This window comes from Macrobrachium nipponense, chromosome 39, assembly GCF_015104395.2.
Source record: "Macrobrachium nipponense isolate FS-2020 chromosome 39, ASM1510439v2, whole genome shotgun sequence".
NCBI classification, from domain to species: Eukaryota; Metazoa; Arthropoda; class Malacostraca; order Decapoda; family Palaemonidae; genus Macrobrachium; species Macrobrachium nipponense.
Window position 1 is genome coordinate 42949727 of NC_061099.1, and position 21055 is coordinate 42970781.

Here is a 21055-nt window from a genome sequence, read left to right on the forward strand (position 1 = left end):
CCAGCAGGAAGGACCAGAGAAGGACCCCCCATCCCACCGGGGTGGGACGGGCCCTTAGAAGTTCCCGAAGGAGACTTCTTAGGGGGGAAGGCAGTTCCTTCTTATTCGGGCTTATGGGCCTTAGAAGTCGAAGGGGAAGAGGCAGCGCAGACGATGAAGACGAAGATGACAGCTTCCTCTTCTCCTCTTCCTCGTCAGACTCACGCAGGGACAGTCGTAGGTCCTCCATCCAGGGCCGGAGTCCGGGGCTATTGACGAAGCAACACGGCCCGACTGCACCTGGGACTGGGGAAGACACACCGTGGGCAGGACCAGCATGGACAGGCACAGGAACCAGGAGCGACAGGAACAGCAAACCAGCTCAGGAGCGGCAGGAACAGCGGCAGCGGTAGACCCAGAAGGGACAGCCAAGCCAACAGCGGGAATCACATCAACGGCAGGTACGGCAGCCCAGCGATCGCCTCGTAGAATCATCGGCAGCCAGCGGAACCTAGGTCCTGGCGGCCGGTCCAGGGGCGAGCTGCTGGAACAGCGGAAGTCTGGGGCAGGCAAACACGAAGAAAACAGGCGGCGGCGGCACCCCACCTCGGTACGGCTGCGGCCCTAGTAGCGGCAGACGGCGTCATCGACACAGCATGGGGAGTGTAGACCAGGAGGGGGGGGAGCAGCATAAGCGGCCGTGGTAGTAGTGGAGACCGCCCCACGACCTCGCTAGACGCTGCAGGCAGCCCGTGGGGATGCTAGGCACGCCCTGCCTCCGCGGTGGTCCATACCTGTCCAAGGTCGTCTCCCACGGATGTAGCACCTGCGGTAATATAGATAGATTAGTAAGAGGGATTCCCTCACGCACTGGGGGGGAAGACATGCCCCACCCCGAACGCAAGGAAGACCCCAAATACAAAATACAAACGAAGAAGCTGAGCGGGGGGCAGGAAGGAAGACGAAGAATCGGATACCAAGGGAGTCGCGGGAGAGCTTTCCGACGACCTCCTGGCAGACCTTCGCTTCCCCTACCCCCGCACAGCAGTGAAAAGTAATATGAAAATGAAACAGAATACTGCCTTGCGATTCACTTCATAGAACTTAAAGGGAAACAAAAAGATCAATTCCCGGGTAAGAACGGAAACTTGATCCAATAATATGATGCTATCATAAAATATATATGAAAATGAAACAGAATACTGCACTTGCGATTTCATTTTCACATAAAAAAATCGTAAGGATCAATTCCCGGGTAAGAACGAAAATTGATCCAAATTAAATTCCATGCAAATAAATAAATGAAAATGAAAAGAATATTGCAATTGCGAATCCACTTCATTGCATTCTATTATACAAAATTAAAAGCTCTGCCGAGCGCAATCACACTCTCGGTAACGAACGCACAGGGCAAAAAATATAATGAAAAAAAAAGAGTACTTACATTTTTCAATTACACACTTTCGCCCAAAATACGTGACTCGGCGCGAGAGCGCCCGCCTCGGCACCGAGGACATAATTCAAGGGTTCAATTCATGAAAAGAGAGGAAAAATCGCCGCACTACGGCGATAACTCCATGTTGGTTCATAATTAAGTAATGAAAATGAAAACAGTGTACTTACAGTTTCATTTTCAAGTCAAACAAACATTAGTAGAAAACACAATATAAACAAAGCATACGACGATGAAGCGGGCAGAGAGCGATGACGAACACGTCCTTCACACCGCGGTCCCGAAAGCAAAAGTGATTTGTTTACCTCCCAGTCGCGCGTCGGACAAGCAGTTAACTACCGTTCTCCCCTTGTTCGAAGCTTACGACCGTTCCAGCTGCCGCTAGCTACTTCCTATTGTTAAAGGACCGATGGTTTGTATTACGTATCGGAACAAATGATGCTATCATAAATATATATGAAAATGAACAATACTGCACTTGCTATTTTCACTTTCACAGCAATAAATCGTAAGGATTAATTCCCGGGTAAGAGCGGAAATTGATCCAAAATTAAATTTGATGCAATTAATAAATGAAAATGAAAAGAAAACTGCATTGCGAATCCACTTTCATTGCATTCTATTCATACAAAATAAGAGGCTCTTGCCGAGCGCAATCAAGCTCTCGGCAACGAACGCACAGGGCAAAAATATAATGAAAAAGAGTACTTACATCTTTCAATTACACACTTTCGCCCAAAATACCATGACTCCGGCGCGAGTGCGCCCGCCCTCGGCACCGAGACATAATTCAAGGGTTCAATTCATGAAAAGAGCGGAAATCGCCGTCTCTACGGCGATAGCTCCATGTTGATTCATAATTAAGTAATGAAAATGAAAACAGTGTACTTACAGTTTCATTTTCAAGTCAAACCAAACCATTAGTAGAAAACACAATATAAACAAAGCATACGACGATGAAGCGGCAGAGAGCGATGACGAACCGTCCTTCACACCCGCGGCCGAAAGCAAAAGTGATTCTTCACCTCTCGGGCGCGCGGGCGCGCGCACGATCGGACAAGCAGTTAACTACAGTTCTCCCTTGTTCGAAGACTTACGACCGTCCCAGCTGCCGCTAGTTACCTTCCTATTGTTAAAGGACCGAGGGTTTGTATTACGTATCGGAACAAATCAAGTAACTATCTGGTTCACATTAAAACAATAACGCAATGCATGCATCACATCGCCAGTTAGAGAGAGAGAGGACTCACACTCTTTTCTACAATGCTAAAGTACGGTAGGCTAACTGGAAGCCCAAAAAATATGCACATATACAATACATGATAAGGATACGAACGAAGGGGCGCAAACACGCTCCTGAGGGGCTGAGGCGAAGCCAAAGGCTAAAAACATGAAATAAACAACAACTTAAGTACCCCAGAGGACGTCAGGAGTGTGTTAGGCCTACGTCGTTATAAATAAGAACCATAATCCGAACTCCAGACCGGCTGGAGAATAAATGCACGTGAATATGAAAAACGGTAACAAATAACCGTGATTGAAAACATAATTAAAAACAAAGAAAATAACTAAGGAAAAAAATAAACGCACGCGTCTGATGATGCACCCAAAATGGCGGGGATGAAAAAAAAAAAGCGACAAACCCAGTTCGCGAAAATTAAGGGGCCAAAATGGCTAAAACGGAATGCATCATAACCACACGAATTACGAAAACACAAAATGGAATACTCAACTTGGATGAAGAAGCAGGGAGCTCTACAGCAGACATAGCTTCGGCAAAATAAGGCACCAAGGGAGCAGCGCAGACACGTGCACACACACAGGCGCTAATTACAGGAATGAAGATGCCGGGTGTGGGTAGTAGTAGTAGTAGTAGTGAGCGGAAGGTAGAAGGGGTAGCCTTGTAATGGCTCTCACTGTGGGAGGGACTTTGTAAAGAATCCTCTAACTGGCAGAAGTCCTGTAAGAAGTGGCTTCCACTAGCCAGTGGCTTATACCGACGCCCTTGGGTGTTCGAGTGAGGGTAGTAACTTCAGCATTCCAGGCTAGCTTTTTTCTCTGGTAACGTATATTTAGGATCTATTTATACTACTTAGAAAAAGTGAGCTACAGGTACTTTTCACTGGCAGACACAGGTCAAACCAGAAAATGGTGGGTAAGATATTGAATACTGCACGACCACACTACCAGTATGACTACCTCACTCACCTGTATCAGACCAGTCCAGCAAATGACGTGTCAATTCCTTAAACCGCCTGAAGGAAGAAGGAAAGGTACAAGAGAAAGAAGGAGGCCACCGTCAACTCACTCAGTCTCTCATCCACACAATCATCTTAGGTAAGATACAAAGGTGCCCCGTTAAGGGGCAACTATGTTACACAACCTGTTGGGCAGCCACCACAGGAACCCAGGGAAAATGTGTCCATAGATCTGTGGGCAACATCCTTAAGATAGAAAGAGGTGAACGTGGACTGGCGTAACCAAGTACCAGCGCTCAGCACTCTATGTACAGCCAAGTTCTTTTTGAAAGCCAAAGAGGGACCAATACCCCTAACGTCATGTGCTCTAGCCTGCACAGACGTGGCGATGGAATCATCGAGTCAAGTATGCCTGTCTGATGACTTCCCGTATCCAAAAAGAGATAGTATTCTTAGACACCTCTTTCTTCGTACGGCCTGTACTGACAAAAAGCCCTGCGGCAGCTGGTCTAAGGTGCCGAGTCCTTTTAAGATAGTAACGCAGGGCCCGGACAGGGCAACAAAAAAAGCTCTTTCGAGCATCACCACCCACAAAGTCAGTCAGTGAGGGAATGGAGAACAAAGCGAACCTGTCATCATGCACCGAGGGATTTTGGGTCTTGGCCACGAACTCCAGAACAAATTCGAAGGACACTGACTTCCAACCCCTGGTGTGCTTCACCTCATAACTCAGACCGTGGAGCTCTCCTACCCTTTTGGAAGATGCCAAAGCCAAAGCGGAAAACTGTCTTAAGCGTCAGGTTTCCTATCAGATGAGCGGCGCAAGGGCTCATATGGGCTCTTAGTCAAGCTCTTAAGCACCAAGGAACAAATTCCACGATGGGGGCTTGAGCTCTCTAGAAGACGACTGCTCAAACCCCTTAACTAGCAGGGAAAAGTTCCCCAGGAAGAGGAGACGTCGATTCCCACCAGGCTGTGTCTAAATCAGAGCCCCGCCCTCGGAGACGTTTGGCATCCCCTCCTACCCCGGTCCAGCAGCAATTGAAGAGATCGTCCCCTGGTAGGCCATCGAGGACCTCGAGTTTGGCAGGGCCTTCCCGTTCGTCACAGCCCAAGTCTCAGGATCAACGCCCCTTTCACTCTCGTTCCTTTAAACCAAGAAGAGGCCCTAGGAGCAGAGTCAGGGGGCCGTCGGTAGGTTGGGCGCCTCTCCTCCCTCTCCTGCGCCACGGGTGGGGGGTGCTGGCTGGCCATTGGGCCAAGTGGCAGGGTTACGGGGCAGAGAATAGAGTGGGTGGTAGATGTTTTCCTTCGGGTGGGATACCTGTTGCCATTCAACTTCTCTCCTCCTCTGTCAGACAAGCCGCAGCTCAGGAAGACGTATCCACCAGATTCTCTGAAGTTCTTGGCTCTTCAGGAGGAGGTGCAGAAGATGCTGGACAAGGATGCAATAGCGGAAGTAGTGCGTCCGTCCCCGGGGGGTTTTGGACAGTCACATCTTCTTGGTGCCCAAGGTATCGGGAGGGTGGGGGCGTGTGATCGACTTATCCACCTCTTAATCGCTTCATCAGAAAGACACGGTTCAAGATGGAGACCCGGCGCTCGGTGTTGGCATCCGTGAGGGAAGGCGACTTCATGCTGTCGATAGACTTGAAGAACGCATACTTCCAATCCCTGTTCATCCCACGTCCAGGGAAGTTTTCTTTGTTCTCTCTGGCGGGCAAGATCTTCGAGTTCAAAGTCTTGTGCTTCGGGTTGACCACAGCACCCCTCAAGTGTTCACAATGGTCTTCTCTTCTCGTATCAAGTTTGGCCCATGCTCAGGGGATCCGTTTGCTGAGGTACTACCTTGATGATTGGTTGGTCTTGGCAGTTTCCAGGAAAAAGCTGCTGCAAGATAGGGATCATCTTCTTCGGTTCTGCCTGGACCTGGGCATTTTAGTCAAGCAGGAAAAGTCGAACCTCGTACCCACTCAAAGGATTCTCTACCTAGGCATGGTCATCAATACGACAGTGGCGAGAGTTTTTCCGTCGGATCAGAGACTGGAGAAGTTGCGGGCTGATGATCAGGTTTTCCCTCCCTTGCATAAAAAATAAATACATTCTAAAACTCTCAAGATTTCTGCATAAAATCCTGAAACACTGACCTGGTTCTTCTCTGCGGCCTATCTCCAGCATGCACGTGAGGAACTGGCAGCTAAGTATATCTTGTAAAACTGACGTTGCCAGTGACAGGTTGGTGGTGTGCGCTGGTTGCTGCGTAGATCAAGAAGCTGCTGTGTAGTCCATCCCATTACCTTAATAAAGGGAAAAACCAACTTTATCCATTTTTTTATACAATCCATTATCAATAAACAGCCCACACATGTTGACATGAATCATCTGGATATTACAACCATCTGAGAAATAAAAATGATATTGTTATGTTACAATAAAGTTTCATACATACTTACCTGGCAGATATATACATAGCTAAGACTCCGTCGTCCCGACAGAAATTCAAATTTCGCGCCACTCGCTACAGGTAGGTCAGGTGATCTACCGGCCTGCCTGGGCGGCAGGACTAGGAACCATCCCCGTTTTCTATCATATTTTCTCTCTTCCACCTGTCTCCTGCGGGGAGGCTGGGTGGGCCTTAATTGTATATATCTGCCAGGTAAGTATGTATGAAAACCTTATTGTAACATACAATATCATTTTCATACACTCAACTTACCTGTCAGATATATACATAGCTGATTGGCACCCTTCGGTGGAGGGTAAGAGACAGCTATATATGGAATAGACAGGTAAACAACATATGTTGTAGGTATAAATAAAACCTTGGTTCCTACCTGATAGGTGGTAGACTTGGTTGGTGGGTGTTTGCCCAGTAGTCTGCATCACCTCAAGAAACTTTAGCGAGATATGTGATCTATGGCCAACCAAGAGTTCTTGTGGGTCTGCCGACGGGTTCTTACCCACTTACTCAGCAGAGCCTAAAAGGACTTTGTCAATGGGTGCTGATCCACTTATATGACAATACACCTTATGAAGGAGCACACAACCAATCCCGACCACCTGATCCTAACCATATGTTAGAACTAAGGATTGTTACGAGTTATCCCCGAACTCGTCACAACAACCGTAACTCAAAAACACTACGCACACATACATAATTTTCAAAAAAAAAATTTATACTCAACTAATTGGATATGACAAGAATTCTCTTACTGAACAACATAGACGGCCGCCCGTGCTAGCCTAAGCCTCCATTGTTCGAAGAGATTCGATCATATCCAAACAGAAGAAAAGTATATTACATTTAAGGATTGGTGTCAGCTCCCGTACCCAGAACCGTATCTGCCGATACGATAGGACCTAGAGAAAAGCACCTTCTCATACGTCACACGCACGTTCTTTCAAGTAAATGAGATGCAAATACTGAGTTGCATCTCCAATAGTTGTATCTATAATGTTTTTAAGTGACATATTCTTATAAAACGCGGGAGAGACGTCGCAACCGCTCTTACTTCAGAACTTTTACTCTTCAGTAGTTGCAATGTTCGTCAGGACAGACTTATGAGCGTCCGTAATGACGTTTCTTACAAAGAACGCTAGAGCATTCTTGGACATCAGTCTTGTGGGGTCTTTTACCGCGCACCAAAGACTTGTCTAGAGCCTCCCAACTGACGCTTCCTCTGAAGATAGAACTTCAGAGCTCTAACAGGGCATAGAGACCTCTCTGCTTCTCTGCCTACGAGACTCGACATTCCTTTGACTTCGAATGACCTAGGCCAGGGATTCGTGGGATTTCTCGTTTTTTCGCTAAAAACAGGGTCTTAAACGAGCAAATAGCCGAGTCTCCCTTGAATTCCTACTTTATCCTGCAGAGCTTGTAACTCACTAATTCTTTTTGCTGTCGCTAATGATAAAAGGAATAGGCATTTTCTAGTTATGTCTCTAAATGATGCCAGATGCGGAGGCTCGAATCTATCCGAAGACAGATATTTGAGGACTACGTCCAAGTTCAGTTCGGAGGTACTGGTTCCTTAGACTTTGAAGTCTCAAAAAGATCTTATGAGATCGTGGAGATCTTTGTTATTTGCCAGATCTAATCCTCTGTTCCTGAATACAGCCGAGAGCATACTTCTGTATCCCTTTATTGTGGATACGGCTAGATGAGATTTTACTCTCAGGAATAGCAAGAAATCAGCAATTTCCGCTATAGAGGTAGAGGAGGAGGACAACTTCTTGGCTCTACCCACCACCTTCTAAAGGACCTCCCACTTCGACTGGTATACTTTCGTAGTGAGGAGGTTCTGCGAGCTCTCGCGATCGCGCTTGCCACTTCGCGAGAAAAGCCTCTCGCTCTGACAAGTCTTTCGATAGTCGAAAGGCAGTCAGAGCGGAGAGCGGGGAGGTTTTGATGGTACCTCTTGAAGTGTGGTTGTTTGAGAAGATCCGTCCTTCCTGGTAGGGATCTTGGAAAGTCTACGATCCACTCTACCACCTCCGTGAACCATTCCTGGGCCGGCCAAAAGGGGGCTATTAATGTCATCCTCGTCTCTTTTGACGCCACAAACTTCTTCATTACTAACCCCAGGAGGATTTTTGAATGGGGGAAAAGCGTAAACGTCCACTACGAGACCAGTTTAGCAGGAAGGCGGATTCTAACCATAATCGCTCTTGGATCTTCCACGACCGAGCAAAACACTGGGAGCCTTTTTGAAATGTATGTTGCGAAGAGATCCACATTGAGGAGTTCCACAGAGACAGAGATCGAGACACACTTCCTCGTGCAGAGTCCATTCTGTGTGAAGGACCTGGTTCCTCCTGCTGAGCCTGTCCGCCCTCACATTCCTTACTCCCTGTACGAACCTTGTCAGCAGGGAGATGTTCCTGTGAGACGTCCAAAGTAATAGTTCCCTCGTGAGTTCGTAAAGGAACGAGGAGTGTGTCCCCTCCCTGTTTTCCGAATGTAGGCAAGTGCGGTGGTGTTGTCCACGTTTACTTGCACTACCCTTGTCTCACCACCATGTTCTAGGCTCTTCAAGGCCAGGTGTACGGCGAAGAGCTCTTTGCAGTTTATGTGCCAGGACACCTGTGCTGGTTCCCAGGTGCTGACACTTCCTCTGAGCCTAATGTCGCTCCCCAACCCGTCTCCGACGCGTCGGAGAACAACACTAGGTCTGGGTTCGTGGTTCTTAGAGAGATCCCTTTGTTCTCTTCCAGAGGTAGCAACCACTACTGTAGGTGAGCCTTTATCTCCACTGGAATGGGAAAGAAAAAAAACGTCCGACAAAGTTTGTCCCTGTTTTCCAGCTCCCAAGACTTCTTGAGGAAGAATTGAAGTGGACGGATATGAAGTCTTCCTAGTGGGAAGAACTGTTCCAGCGAGGAAAGCGCCCCAGAAGGGCTCACCCTTCCTCGCTGACGTTTGTTGTTTCTCTAAGAAGAGAGAGATTATCCTCAAACCTTTTGCGGTTCTCTCTTGCGAAGGAAAAACTCGAAAACCCCGAGAATCCATCCGAATCCCCAGATAGACTAGGTCTTGTCTGGGGGTCAGTTGAGACTTCTCGAGGTTCACAAGCAATCCCAACTGCCTTGTCAAATCCAGAGTTAACTTTAGGTCCTCCAAGCACTGTCTCTCCCGATCTGGCCCTGATGAGCCAGTCGTTCTAGATACATAGAGACATTCACTCCTTTGAGATGAAGAAATCTCGCCACATTCCTCATCAGGCTTGTGAAGACCTGAGGAGCTGTGGACAGGCCGAAACACAAGGCTCTGAACTGAAAGATCCTTCCCCCCGTCATGAAACGGAGGTACTTCTTCGACGAAGGGTGGATCGGGACGTGAAAGTAGGCGGTCCTGGAGATCTAGAGACACCATCCAATCTCCTTGTCGTAATGACGCTAGGACTGAAGCAGAAGTCTCCATAGGAGAACTTCTCCTTCTGGAACAAATTTGTTCAGAGAGCTGACGTCTCAGTACTGGTCTCCAGCCTCCCGAGGCTTTCGCTACTAGAAAAAGGCGATTGTAAAACCCCGGGGAGTTTTGATCCAGTACTTAGTTCTATTGTCACTCTTGTCCCACATTTGTTCCACCATCGATCGAAGAGTATCCTCAGCACAGGGTCCTTGTACTTGGCTGATAGTTCCCTTGGTATTGACGCTAGGGCGGAGTATTCAGGAAAGGGATACGATATCCCTTCCTTATGATATTCAGTGAAGACGCGTCTGCGTCTATCAGTGTCCAGGCCTCCACGAATCCCAGGGAGCCTGGCACCTACTGGTGCTTGGAGGAGAAATGTTTCATTTTCCCTTTTTAAAGGGACGAAAGGCGGACCTACTCTCTCTCTGGAGCCTTCCTTCTTGCGGGAGGTCTGGAGATCGGACCACCTCGAAAGGGCTGCATAGAAGTGCTATTGGTTCTTTCTTGTCAGAAACTAAAGCAGGTTTCTTCTTCCTAGCTGACTGCGTCAGAAGATCTGCGTCGCCTTCTCAGTTAAAGAGTGAGCCACGTCCTTCACTAACTGAGAAGGGAACAATAGTCAGACAGAGGTGCATACAGTAGAGCTGCCCTCTGAGCATGCGAGACTGCCTTTGTTAAGAAGGCGCCATACACCGTCCTTTTCTTCAAAAGACCTGCTCCAAATAATGAAGAGACTTCAAAAGATCCATCCTGTACCGCTTTGTCGATGCAAGACAAAACGCATAACAGGGCTTCAGGTTCGATTCCCTGTGAATCGTGAGCTTTCTTGGACATCACCCCAAGGGACCAATCTAAGAAGTTGAAGACTTCCAATACATGGAAAAGTCCCTTGAGGAGATGATCCAGTTCTGAAATACTCCATGTGATACGAGCAGAATTAAGACTTGGACGCCTTGAAGCGTCAACTAACGTCGAAAAGTCTGCCTCTGTTGTAGAAGGGAGAGCGATACCATATCCTCCCCGTCTTGTACCATATGCCTCTTTTCCCAGCTAACCTTGCTGGAGGCATGCAAAATACTGTCCTGACTAAGTCTTTCTTCGACTTCATCCAGGAGTCTAAGGCGTGTAAAGCCCGCTTCATCGAGATGGTGGGCTTTCATCTTCAGAAAAGCACGAGGGCTTCTTCGCCTTCGCACTCGAAAAGAGCCGAGCGCGGAGAAGGAGGAGCAGCCGGAGTCAACTCGTCTCCGTATTCCTCCAGAAGCAGGGTAGTCAACACCTTATAGTTGGACAAGCCCTCTCTTCCATGATCGTCATCATCCGAGTTTTCCTCCAACTCGTGATAATTCTGAGTTTCCGTTCTCCTTTCAGAACTTTCCTCTTCTGGAGGAGACAAACTCCTGATAGGAGAGGGGCTAAGGGAATGAAAGTCTTTCCTTTTTCCCGTTTTGATCGACTTGGAAGGCGTCACAACCTGCGGCTTCTCTTGCGCTTTAGAAGACGTCTTGTATGACGCTTCCCGCTCTCCGAGCGTCATGTATGACGTCTCTTGTTGACGTCTTGATGACGCTTCGCGTCTGGAAGACGCTTCGCTCTCTAAGGGCTTCCTACTCGGCGTCACAATCTTGGACGGAGCGTCACGTCTAAGATCCGCTTGAAATGACGCTTCACTTCTAAAAGACGTCTTTCGTTTCTCTTGTCTTACAACACTCTCGTCAGCCCCCGTTCTTCGAGCAGGTGCGAGAGTACGAGACTTCTTAATTGGAAGCGTCACGTCTTCCGACGGGCGCTAAAACTCCCACAAGAGATGACAGTTTGGTTCCTGAACCGCCATTAATATTAAATTTCTGACGCTTCTCCCACGTCTAGTGCCTGACGCCTCTCGTCATCACACCGGGGAAGAAGCATGATGGGGTTACTTCCTCTATAAAGCGTCAGGTGACGCTGACGCCACCTTCGCCTTCTTAATAGCAGACGGGGCGTCATCCGAGAAGCGCTCTGGGCTCGAATCAATGTCTTGCTTCATATGACGCTTCAGCGGTCTCGATAAGTTCGACTCCTTCCACCCTCGTTTAGGTGAGGGAGAGGGAGAGGACGAGAAACACTCGCGAAGGACGCTTTTTCTATAGCGCCCTTGAGCTGGCTGCCATGAAGCAGAGCTAGCTGAAGGGACGTCTGACCGTTGGGGATTCCCCACGACCTCCTTAAGGCTTTTGACTTTCCTTCTCCTCTGGTCATGGGAGCTTGGAAGAGGTCTAGGCCTGGGAGCGCCGCGCAGGGACGATCAAACGCCCCCTCCACAACACTGATAGGACTCACTTCACTAAAATGTTCACTATCACTAGCCTTACCTTTCGAGTCAGCCATCTTGGACTTCATGTCTCTAATAGTCGCTTTCAGATTGGCGATTTCCGATGCCGAATCCGAAAAGACACTCTGAGAATGAGATCTATAGGGAGAATCTACAGTAGTAGGGTTAGAATTATCCGTGAAAGGCTCAATAGGCCTTGAACTCACACCTTTCAGTCGTCTAACTCTATCCCTCTCTAACTTCTTCAAATAAGAAGTCAAAGTCTTCCATCTTCTGCATTCAAACCTCGCATCCTTACAAGTGTTAATAGCAGAACACTGAACCCCCCTACATTTACGGCATACAGTGTGAGGATCAACCGAAGCTTTCGGTATCCTCACCTTGCAGCCTACATTCACACACATTCTCACACTCACATTAGAATCAGACATACTGAGAAAAATCCAAAAGATTATTCCAAAAACAGTCCACAGAAGCGAATGCCAAAACACGATCCAAATACGTCACCAAAAAGCCGAAAAACGTTGATCAAATGTTGAAAAAAGAATCTAAGTCAGGAGGTAATAACAAACAATGTTGATACCACCGGCGACAGAGAAAATATGATAGAAAACGGGATGGTTCCTAGCTCCTGCCGCCCAGGGCAGGCCGGTAGATCACCTGACCTACCTGTAGCGACAGTCGGCCGCGAAATTTGAATTTCTGTCGGGACGACGGGGAGTCTTAGCTATGTATATATCTGACAGGTAAGTTGATTGTATGAAAATATGATATTCAATCTTTCTCAAATGCACAGATCCGTCAAGTTCCAGCTATAAATCATGGTATAGCATAGTCCAAAGTATGGACTGCAAGTGGGTGGGACTGAGATGAAGGCACTTTTGACTATAAGTAATAGACCTGAATGAAAATATAAATTTTGTAATGAACACATTGTGTACTTTAGTTTCACAATGAGCCCACGTGATTATATGCAATGTCAGGAATAGCAAATGAAGTGGGGAGGACAGATTTGTGAAACCGAAGTGACAGTAAGACTCACAGTAAGTGTTGGAATGAATTTGTGATTAATGTAAGCATCAGCAACCTTCACCTTCAGACACATAGATACATACATGGAGATGTGCTAGGGACAGATACCTGATATGTGAAGTACCCTTAGGACTTGAAAAATCAGAAACTGTTATAAATTTCCTCTAAAGAAAAACATGGAAAGCTACAGATATATGAATACTGTACTATGGTCACCGTTTGGGAACCGAGGGATAGATTTCTGTGAAACAAGTTACATCCTAAAAACTGGAAAAAAAAATTATCAACACATTTTTGACAAAGGAAAATGGACAAAAATGCAGAAAACTAAAAAAAAAAAATTAGTACATATACAGTGAAGTACAGGCAATTTTAAGCAACTTTAACTTTATATCACTAACTTTTTCATAAATTTAAATTTAAAGTTACCATAAGTGCAGAGACCAGAAATGTGTGAGAAATGATAAGTAACTTTTACTGCCGAACAAGCAATAAAAGTAAAGAAGAATGACACACAAACGTACCTGGACAAGCCACTTAACACCATTCACTAAAGACGTGGCTAGTACTAAACAATCCTCAGGTTTCCCTCGACATGATACACTTTTCTGAAAAAAACAAAACTTTTATCAAGTTTGCTATTAAGTGGTTGCAGTATAACCTCTAAAGGTTATGTTAAAAAAAAAGGTGCCAAAGAAAGACAACATTCATTGTATCTACTGCCACAACAACAAACAAAAATGTAGTAAACATGTCTGAAAAAGAAAAAATTGCAAACGAGAAACATAGGCAAAATTTTCCTACACAGCTTTTCCTGTAAAATTTCCAATTCAGTAATCAATATCCATTTGCTTTCATATCATATCTAAGAATTTTTGAAAAGTTTTACTGCATCTGAAGAACAGCTTCAAAAGAATCAGGCACTTGAAAAGCATGATAGTATAACCTCCAATAGAGAAAAATGCATACATGTTTCAAGTCCCTTCTACATACTTTAGAAAGCACAATGATAAAAGGGAGAGAGAGAAGAGAGAAGAGAGAGAGACGAGAGAGAGAGAGAATGCATCAACAACCTTGTTAAAAAAAAGGTCCTAACCATTTCCACATAATTTTTGACATTGAGCTGAATGCACAAACAGATTGCAGCACAGAATTGGTTTAATACTGAACAAAAATTTCTTTTGTTAAATTTCATTTGCTTTATCATAGTAGCATTTATTCAAGTGGGTCTGGGACCAATCCCTTGCATACACGAGGGACTACTACAATTAAACCACATTTGGCTAACAAATCTCTGGCTAAAGGCAAACTTCACAAGAATTGAATGCCCAACTGTCAATTAGACAAATGCAAATCTAATACATCCTGTTAAGAATACTTACCATCATACTTTGCATGAGATCTAGCAAAGCTTGAACGCAATGAGGTTTGTGAAGACCATCATAGTTACTAATACTCTCTATAACACCCCCATATGAGACAATCTGTAATCAATACCATAACAACATTAGAGCTGATTCTTGATCCAAGTACAAATGCAGGCTATAAGATATTCAAATTAAAATAGTATACAACAATGTACCACAATAGGATAAAATTAAGTTCATTTGTGAAAAATTAGATATCCATCCTCTGTACACTAGTCTGACACCATATCAGGTCAATATCAATTCACAATATATGGTATTTACCTGTGAACTGAGGGAGTGCCGTAAATATGACAAAATAAGACTGTTGGGAAGAGGCCCCATCAATGCCTGCTGCAAAATGTAATCAGCTAAGTGGTAAATATCCCCACTGACAGCTCTTGGCAACACCTGTCAAATATCAAATAAATTTTGTAATGAAATACAACACAACAAATGCTAATTCATTACTACCTACAAAATGTTTACCTTTTAAGATATCAAGAAGAAAATAAGGCAACTCACTGTTTTAATATGAATGCCCCACTGTAGATCAGACCATCTTTCCCTCCAAGCACGGATCAGAAGAGAGCGAATGGTTCCAGCTTTACTACTGGACACTGTTTCTAAAACCATTTTGAAGGCCTGAAAATGCACACAGACAATTTTTTTTAAATTATACTTGCTCAAAAAATATTAATGGCAATATTCAGCATGCAAGATCTCTTCACAGCTGCTCAGTTAAGCAAAGACAGATCAAGCAAAGATAAGCACTCCCGGGGTGCTTATCTTTACTTGGTCAAATTGGGGAGTGCTTATCTTTACTTGCTCTATTTAGAAAAACCCGATGTTTTAACGATTTATTTTCAGTTTTCATTGTTAAATCATTGCTTGTTTTTGTTTCTAAACACATAATTAGATACTAATCTTTAACAAGTTGGTTTCTGTTAACTGTTAGTAAAACAGTTTCCTATTTGAGAAAATAGTCGTTTGTTTTAATTCAACATTTTACTTTAGTACAAAATATAGAGCCTCCAAACATGGACTGTTCTCTATATGAACAAATCATTAAGCCATTGGTGGTTGAAGACCAGCTTCCTGCAATTAAAACTGGATGAAAAACAGAAGAATTCTTCTGAGGAAAGAAACCTAAAATGTCCCCTATGTAAAAGTTTAGAAACAGAAGAATCTTCTGAGGAAAGAACTAAAATGTCCTCTATGTAAAAGTTTAATGAAGTGGACGAAACAGTCTTCAATACAAGATAAATACGTCTGGAAGTGCCTAGTCAAAAACTGCGCCAAATACAAGTAGTACTACGAATCAATTCGTAAAGATTAGTTTTTTTATCGATCAAAGCTTTCATTGCAAAAGTGGATAGAAGGCATTTTCTACTGGTGTCAGGATTTGAGTGTATTGCAAACCACACAGTTTTTGAATGTTTCAAAAAAGACAGTTCATTTGATAGTTTTCAGTTTTTTTTGTGAAGTTTGCGAGAAATATTTTGAAAAAAAAAACCCTATTAGACTTGGTGGGCCAGGAATAACAGTGCAAATTGATGAGTCTTGCTTCAGCCACAAACCAAAACACCACAGGGGACGCGCTCCTCAGAATCCAATTTGGGTATTTGGGATAGTTGACCCATCTTCATCACCAGCTTTGGGTTATATGGAGATAGTCTATTCGCGTAATGCTGAAACGCTGATCAGTGGGGAGCATATTGCAACATTCAAAGGGACCTAGGATTCGCTCATCATACTGTAAATCACTCGTTAAATTTCATTGATAGAGCTACCGGAGTTCATACTCAATCGATCGAGAGTTATTGGAATAAACACAAAATACGAATAAAACGCATGCTCGGATGCAGAAGGGAATTGTTGAACTCTTACTTAAAAGAATTTTTGTGGAAAGAAAGAAACCACGACAAATTTTATAGGTTTTGTGAAACAGTAGCAAATCAATATTGTTTTGATTAAATTCTTCATTTATATTCTTATGTGTACTCATGAAATATGTATTCATTAAGTATAATTTCTAACTATATTATGATGTATCCATTTTAAAGATATTTATATTTTATTTGGTTCAACAATAAAATTCTAAAACAACATTTGTCATTATCTTTAAGATATCCACAGAATTTTGGGGGTGCCCATCTTCACTTGGTCAAAACTGGGAGTGCTTATATTTACTTGGTTAAATCCGGGGGTGCCCATCTTCACTTGCGCGAGTTGGGAGTGCCTATCTTTACTTGATCCGCAAAGTCTTGTACTTTGAAGTAGGGAAATTAATCCTTAGCCACTATTCTTTGCATATTACAGATCCACCGAGCTATTTAGGTCTAACAAGAATTTCTCCAATTTATCAGTCAGCAGGGGTAGACATCTCACAAGAGTTAAAATCTGCATTACCATTCAAATATACAGAATATTACAATATGACAAATTTTTAAAAGTAATTTGTATTTTTCCTAACATACAAACCTGAGGTCTTTGTGTGTGGAAATGCCTTCAGTGATGCTGGAACCAGTTGTTCAACTTTGAACAAGGTGATTAGGGTAGTTAGCTACCAATGGTAGGGTAGGAGTCCCGCCCACCCAGTCAGAATGCACTTATATACACTTTACCTTTCGGCGCAGGTAGCAGAATGAGGGGTAGCTTGAGGTGGGTTATTTACATCAAGACCTCAGGTTTGTAAGTTAGGAAAAATAACAACCCACAGGGCCCAGTACTAAACATGGCGAAATACATTTGACACCCCCATCCCCAGTGGCTTTTGTATTTACGGGACCATTCCTTGCAGTCTGTGTAAATTGTCTAAAATTATCCTTCTGTGGAAGAAGACAGACCCCAGCTCCCGCCTTCCCTTGGGGTCTCCTGCCTAGCTAGTAGAATGATAAAATACCACATGAGCGAATAACCCTAGTATCCCGGAGATCTAGCTAGTATCCCACCCAGAACCCCGCTTTCCCAACGGGTCCCCTACCTTTTTTAGCTACCTAAATGAAGCTCTTAGATTACCCTAACCTGTGTCGAGCATTACAAAATAAATTCTCAACACCCAAGCAACCATAAAACTATAGAAAAAGACAATTTCCAAGGAAATACCAGACGCGGAGTACCTAGGTAGGTAGTTACTTCCTAGATCTACCCAAATATTCTACCTTACTCCCTAGTACCTACCTATAGGCTAGTACCTACTCCATGGAGTAAAGGACTTACTACTTTGACGAGGACGAAAATGTCAAGATCCTAGTACCTAGTTGGTTTCCTGGAATCCTGCAGTGAACAAAGTGGTCGTCCTCATTTCTTTTCGGCAAACCTAGAAATCACGGGGTACCATTCTAATTTCTCTTGCCAAATTAATCTGTTACATTTTCATCCATTCTAACAGACATACACTCTTGATATGGTCCTGTCAACATTTCAAAACAACGCTCTGTCGTCTGCTGCGGCGTCTTCTTCTTCTTGCAAACCTCGATACGAAGCCAGGGGTTTTGATTTTACGGGCTGCTCTATAAGTAAGAGCCTGTGCTTGCATAAGGTCAGCTTAATAAAAAAAAAAGGGGGGGGGGGTTTAGGGCTCTGTTTTCATTGTCTTTTCTGGCTGATGGTCGGTTTTTTTTCAATCAAACAGTTGTTTTTCCTAAACAAGCCCTTGCCCAAAGGCAGCTTCTATACTATGTGTCAGAAGGATTATGGGACGGTGATATTTCTTACGTATAATTGATTTTATAATTGCCAACACACCAGTCACGTTTCTTTGTTTACCATAATTATACTCTTAATAGTATAGATTATTCTTACTTTGAATTTAAAAAGATTTCCATTCATATTATGCTATGATATGATTCGATTATTATTAATCCTTGACTGATGTTGCTGCAACGAAATGTAGTACCTTAGACCTACTCGGATTCCAAGTTAGCCAGTAGTATGATCAGAGGTACGAGCTGATTTCTCTCTCTCTCTCTCTCTCTCTCGTCTCTCTCTCTCTCTCCTAATCCTCTCTCTCTCTTCTCTCTCTCTCTCTCTCTCTCTCTAGAAACCTGTTGAGCGGAACGCACTTTAGTATTACATCGGTGGCTGAGCTATATATTGCCTAGTCACTTTCACGTGATCCCGTGTCCGCACGTATTATGCAAATAAGTCATATGACATTTGTTCAATTACAATTCTAAATATACAATTCATAGGGTATCAAGGAGAGTGCGAGAGCAGCTGTATGCTCCCCCTCCTCCAACCCCGTTAATATCTGGAGAAAATTTTGGATATTGCCGAATTTTAGCCATTTGGAAGCATTTGTGTGTGTGTGTGTGGGTGGGGAGGGGGCCCATAATAATTGTTCCCATATTTCCAAAACAATAATTTTTTTTTTTCTTTTCAAAATCGCTGAAAAGCGATATGCTGAAACAGGGACGTGCAGAGAACTTTTTTAGGGCAGGTGCTCAAGTGAAAAAAAGGGCAAAAATATAGAAATGAATGAGGCTAAATATATATCGGCTCAATATTCTTTCAAATTTATCTAAACTAGTCATTAATAATTCAAGAAAGAGATAAATATGACTGATATCATAGGTACCAGTGGGCTAATGTTTTATATGAACATAAAATCTACAGTACTGACTACCAGTAGAACTAGGAAATTTAACAAAAGAAAAATTATAATTATTACTTTTACATAAATGACTGCAAGAAAATCAATCTGTATGATCAATACACTTGGCTAATAACCAGACCTTATCATTTTATATTTATAAGAGATCCCTTCGGTGTGCCATTTCTTTGAATATGCTGATAACTTCACTGTTGTTGATTGTGATATCCTTTTCAACTGCTAGCAACAAAGGATCAGATAACCTCTCCTCACTGGACAAGCTGCGTATGCTTTGTCTTCAAGCTTGAGTTTGGAGAAGGTCCTTTCCACTGTTCCAGTTGTGATGGGTAGAGTGGCATAAATTCTTGAGAGTAAACGCATAAGTGGCAATATCTCCTGGACATTGTTTTCTTTCATCAGGTTGAGCATTGTAACTGCAGTGTTCTGTGGCAGGCAAGGAGATGAGGAATAGAAGATCTTTAATTCTAACCGTAGCTTGTCTACTTCTTCTAACTCATAAAACTGGCATAATTTTTGCAATGACTTGAATGCCTCTTCATTCACAGATTTTTTCACCATCCAGTTGGGTATTGTTGATTTAAAAATCGAAAACTAGGTAAATATCACGTGCAGCTCAAGAACTTAATTGGACACATTATGCAACAAATGAAATGAAACACAAGCTGTATGTGCTCATTCAGTAGGTTAATGGCCACCTACAATGAATCATACCGGTACCTGTACCGTTCGACGTTCCAGTCCACATTACTGTGGCCCCGTTCCTATTTTCCTCTCCAAAAAATCTATTAATTTACTCGACTCTCTTGGTCCACTGTCTCTCTCCCTCTTTTTGTTATTACACTTTTTATAGCTAAAAAAGGAGTCAAAGCCTTAATACAGAGGCAATACCAGTTAAAATAACTAGGAAAGCTTACCTGGCCTGTTGTCAGTCTAGCTCAGCTGAACTTGCCTTGGCCCCAGTGTTACCATGAGACATATAGTCAGCTGATCTTTGGTGACCCCCAGTGTTGCCAAGATATAATACCCATACAAAATAATAATAAATAATAATAATAATAATAATAATAATAACAAAATAATAATAATAATAATAATAATAATAATAATAATAATACACCAGAGTTTGAAGAAGAAAGAGAGGGAAAAAAATGGATAAGTATCAAGATCTGAAAATAGAAATAAGAAGGATATGGGATATGCCAGTGGAAATCGTACCCATAATCATAGGAGCACTAGGCACGATCCCAAGATCCCTGAAAAGGAATCTAGAAAAACTAGACTAGAGGCTGAAGTAGCTCCAGGACTCATGCAGAAGAGTGTGATCCTAGAAACGGCACACATAGTAAGAAAAGTGATGGACTCCTAAGGAGGCAGGATGCAACCCGGAACCCCACACTATAAATGTCACCCAGTCGAATTGGAGGACTGTGATAGAGAGAGAAAAATAACAATAATAATAATAATTATTATTATTATTATCATTATTATTATTATTATTATTATTATTGACACAGATAGCGGCGGGCCTATAATACATCCCTCTCTAAAGGGCACTTTTAATACAGTAGCAAAAGGGGCAGGTGCTTGGGCACCCCTAGCACCCCCCGCCCCCCCCCCCTCTGCACGTCCCTGTGCTGAAAGTATCGAGTTCGAATCTACTTATTCAGTAGTTCGCTAGAATGTACATACAGTGGGTCAACTTTCAAAATAGACTCTATTATGTTTCTGGGCACTGCAGTTTTAAGGTTATTTGAACAGTTTCCTGCGCTACACAGTTTTGCAATGTCCGGGTGTACGTGTCTGATATACATTCTTTGGCTGAAGAACACCTATGCTAGTAAGTTGGGATATACTTTCATTATGCACGATGTTTTCGTTGTTTAGTTCATAGAGTACTGCTGATATTTTATTTCTCAGTGTTTTAATGCTTCACGATAATAATTTCCTGGGAGTTTATAGTCGTGAGTCATTCACACCTCGTTTGTTACTTGTTAAATTCGGCAGTGAAAAGTTGCCCTTGCAACAAAACACTTATCACTGTTTACAGTGCCGTTAATTGGGAGCGTTCAGTTTTATCCTTACGTGCACAATCTCATATATAACCAGGTTCATAAACTTGCCTGAATTATAGAGGAAAACAAATA

General features: G+C 43.5%; 1 protein-coding gene across 1 annotated transcript; it reads right to left on the reverse strand.

Moving 5' to 3' along the window:
• Positions 1-5795: 5795 nt before the first annotated feature.
• On the reverse strand, positions 5796-17777 carry LOC135210442 (mediator of RNA polymerase II transcription subunit 24-like). The gene is made up of 6 exons (XM_064243339.1): positions 17518-17777; positions 14819-14938; positions 14579-14704; positions 14270-14371; positions 13412-13495; positions 5796-5927 (listed from the first exon to the last, which is right to left on the reverse strand). The coding sequence occupies exons 2-6, from the start codon at positions 14927-14929 to the stop codon at positions 5796-5798; spliced, it is 555 nt and encodes a 184-aa protein (XP_064099409.1). The 5' UTR covers positions 14930-14938; positions 17518-17777.
• Between the last annotated feature and the right edge of the window lie 3278 nt (positions 17778-21055).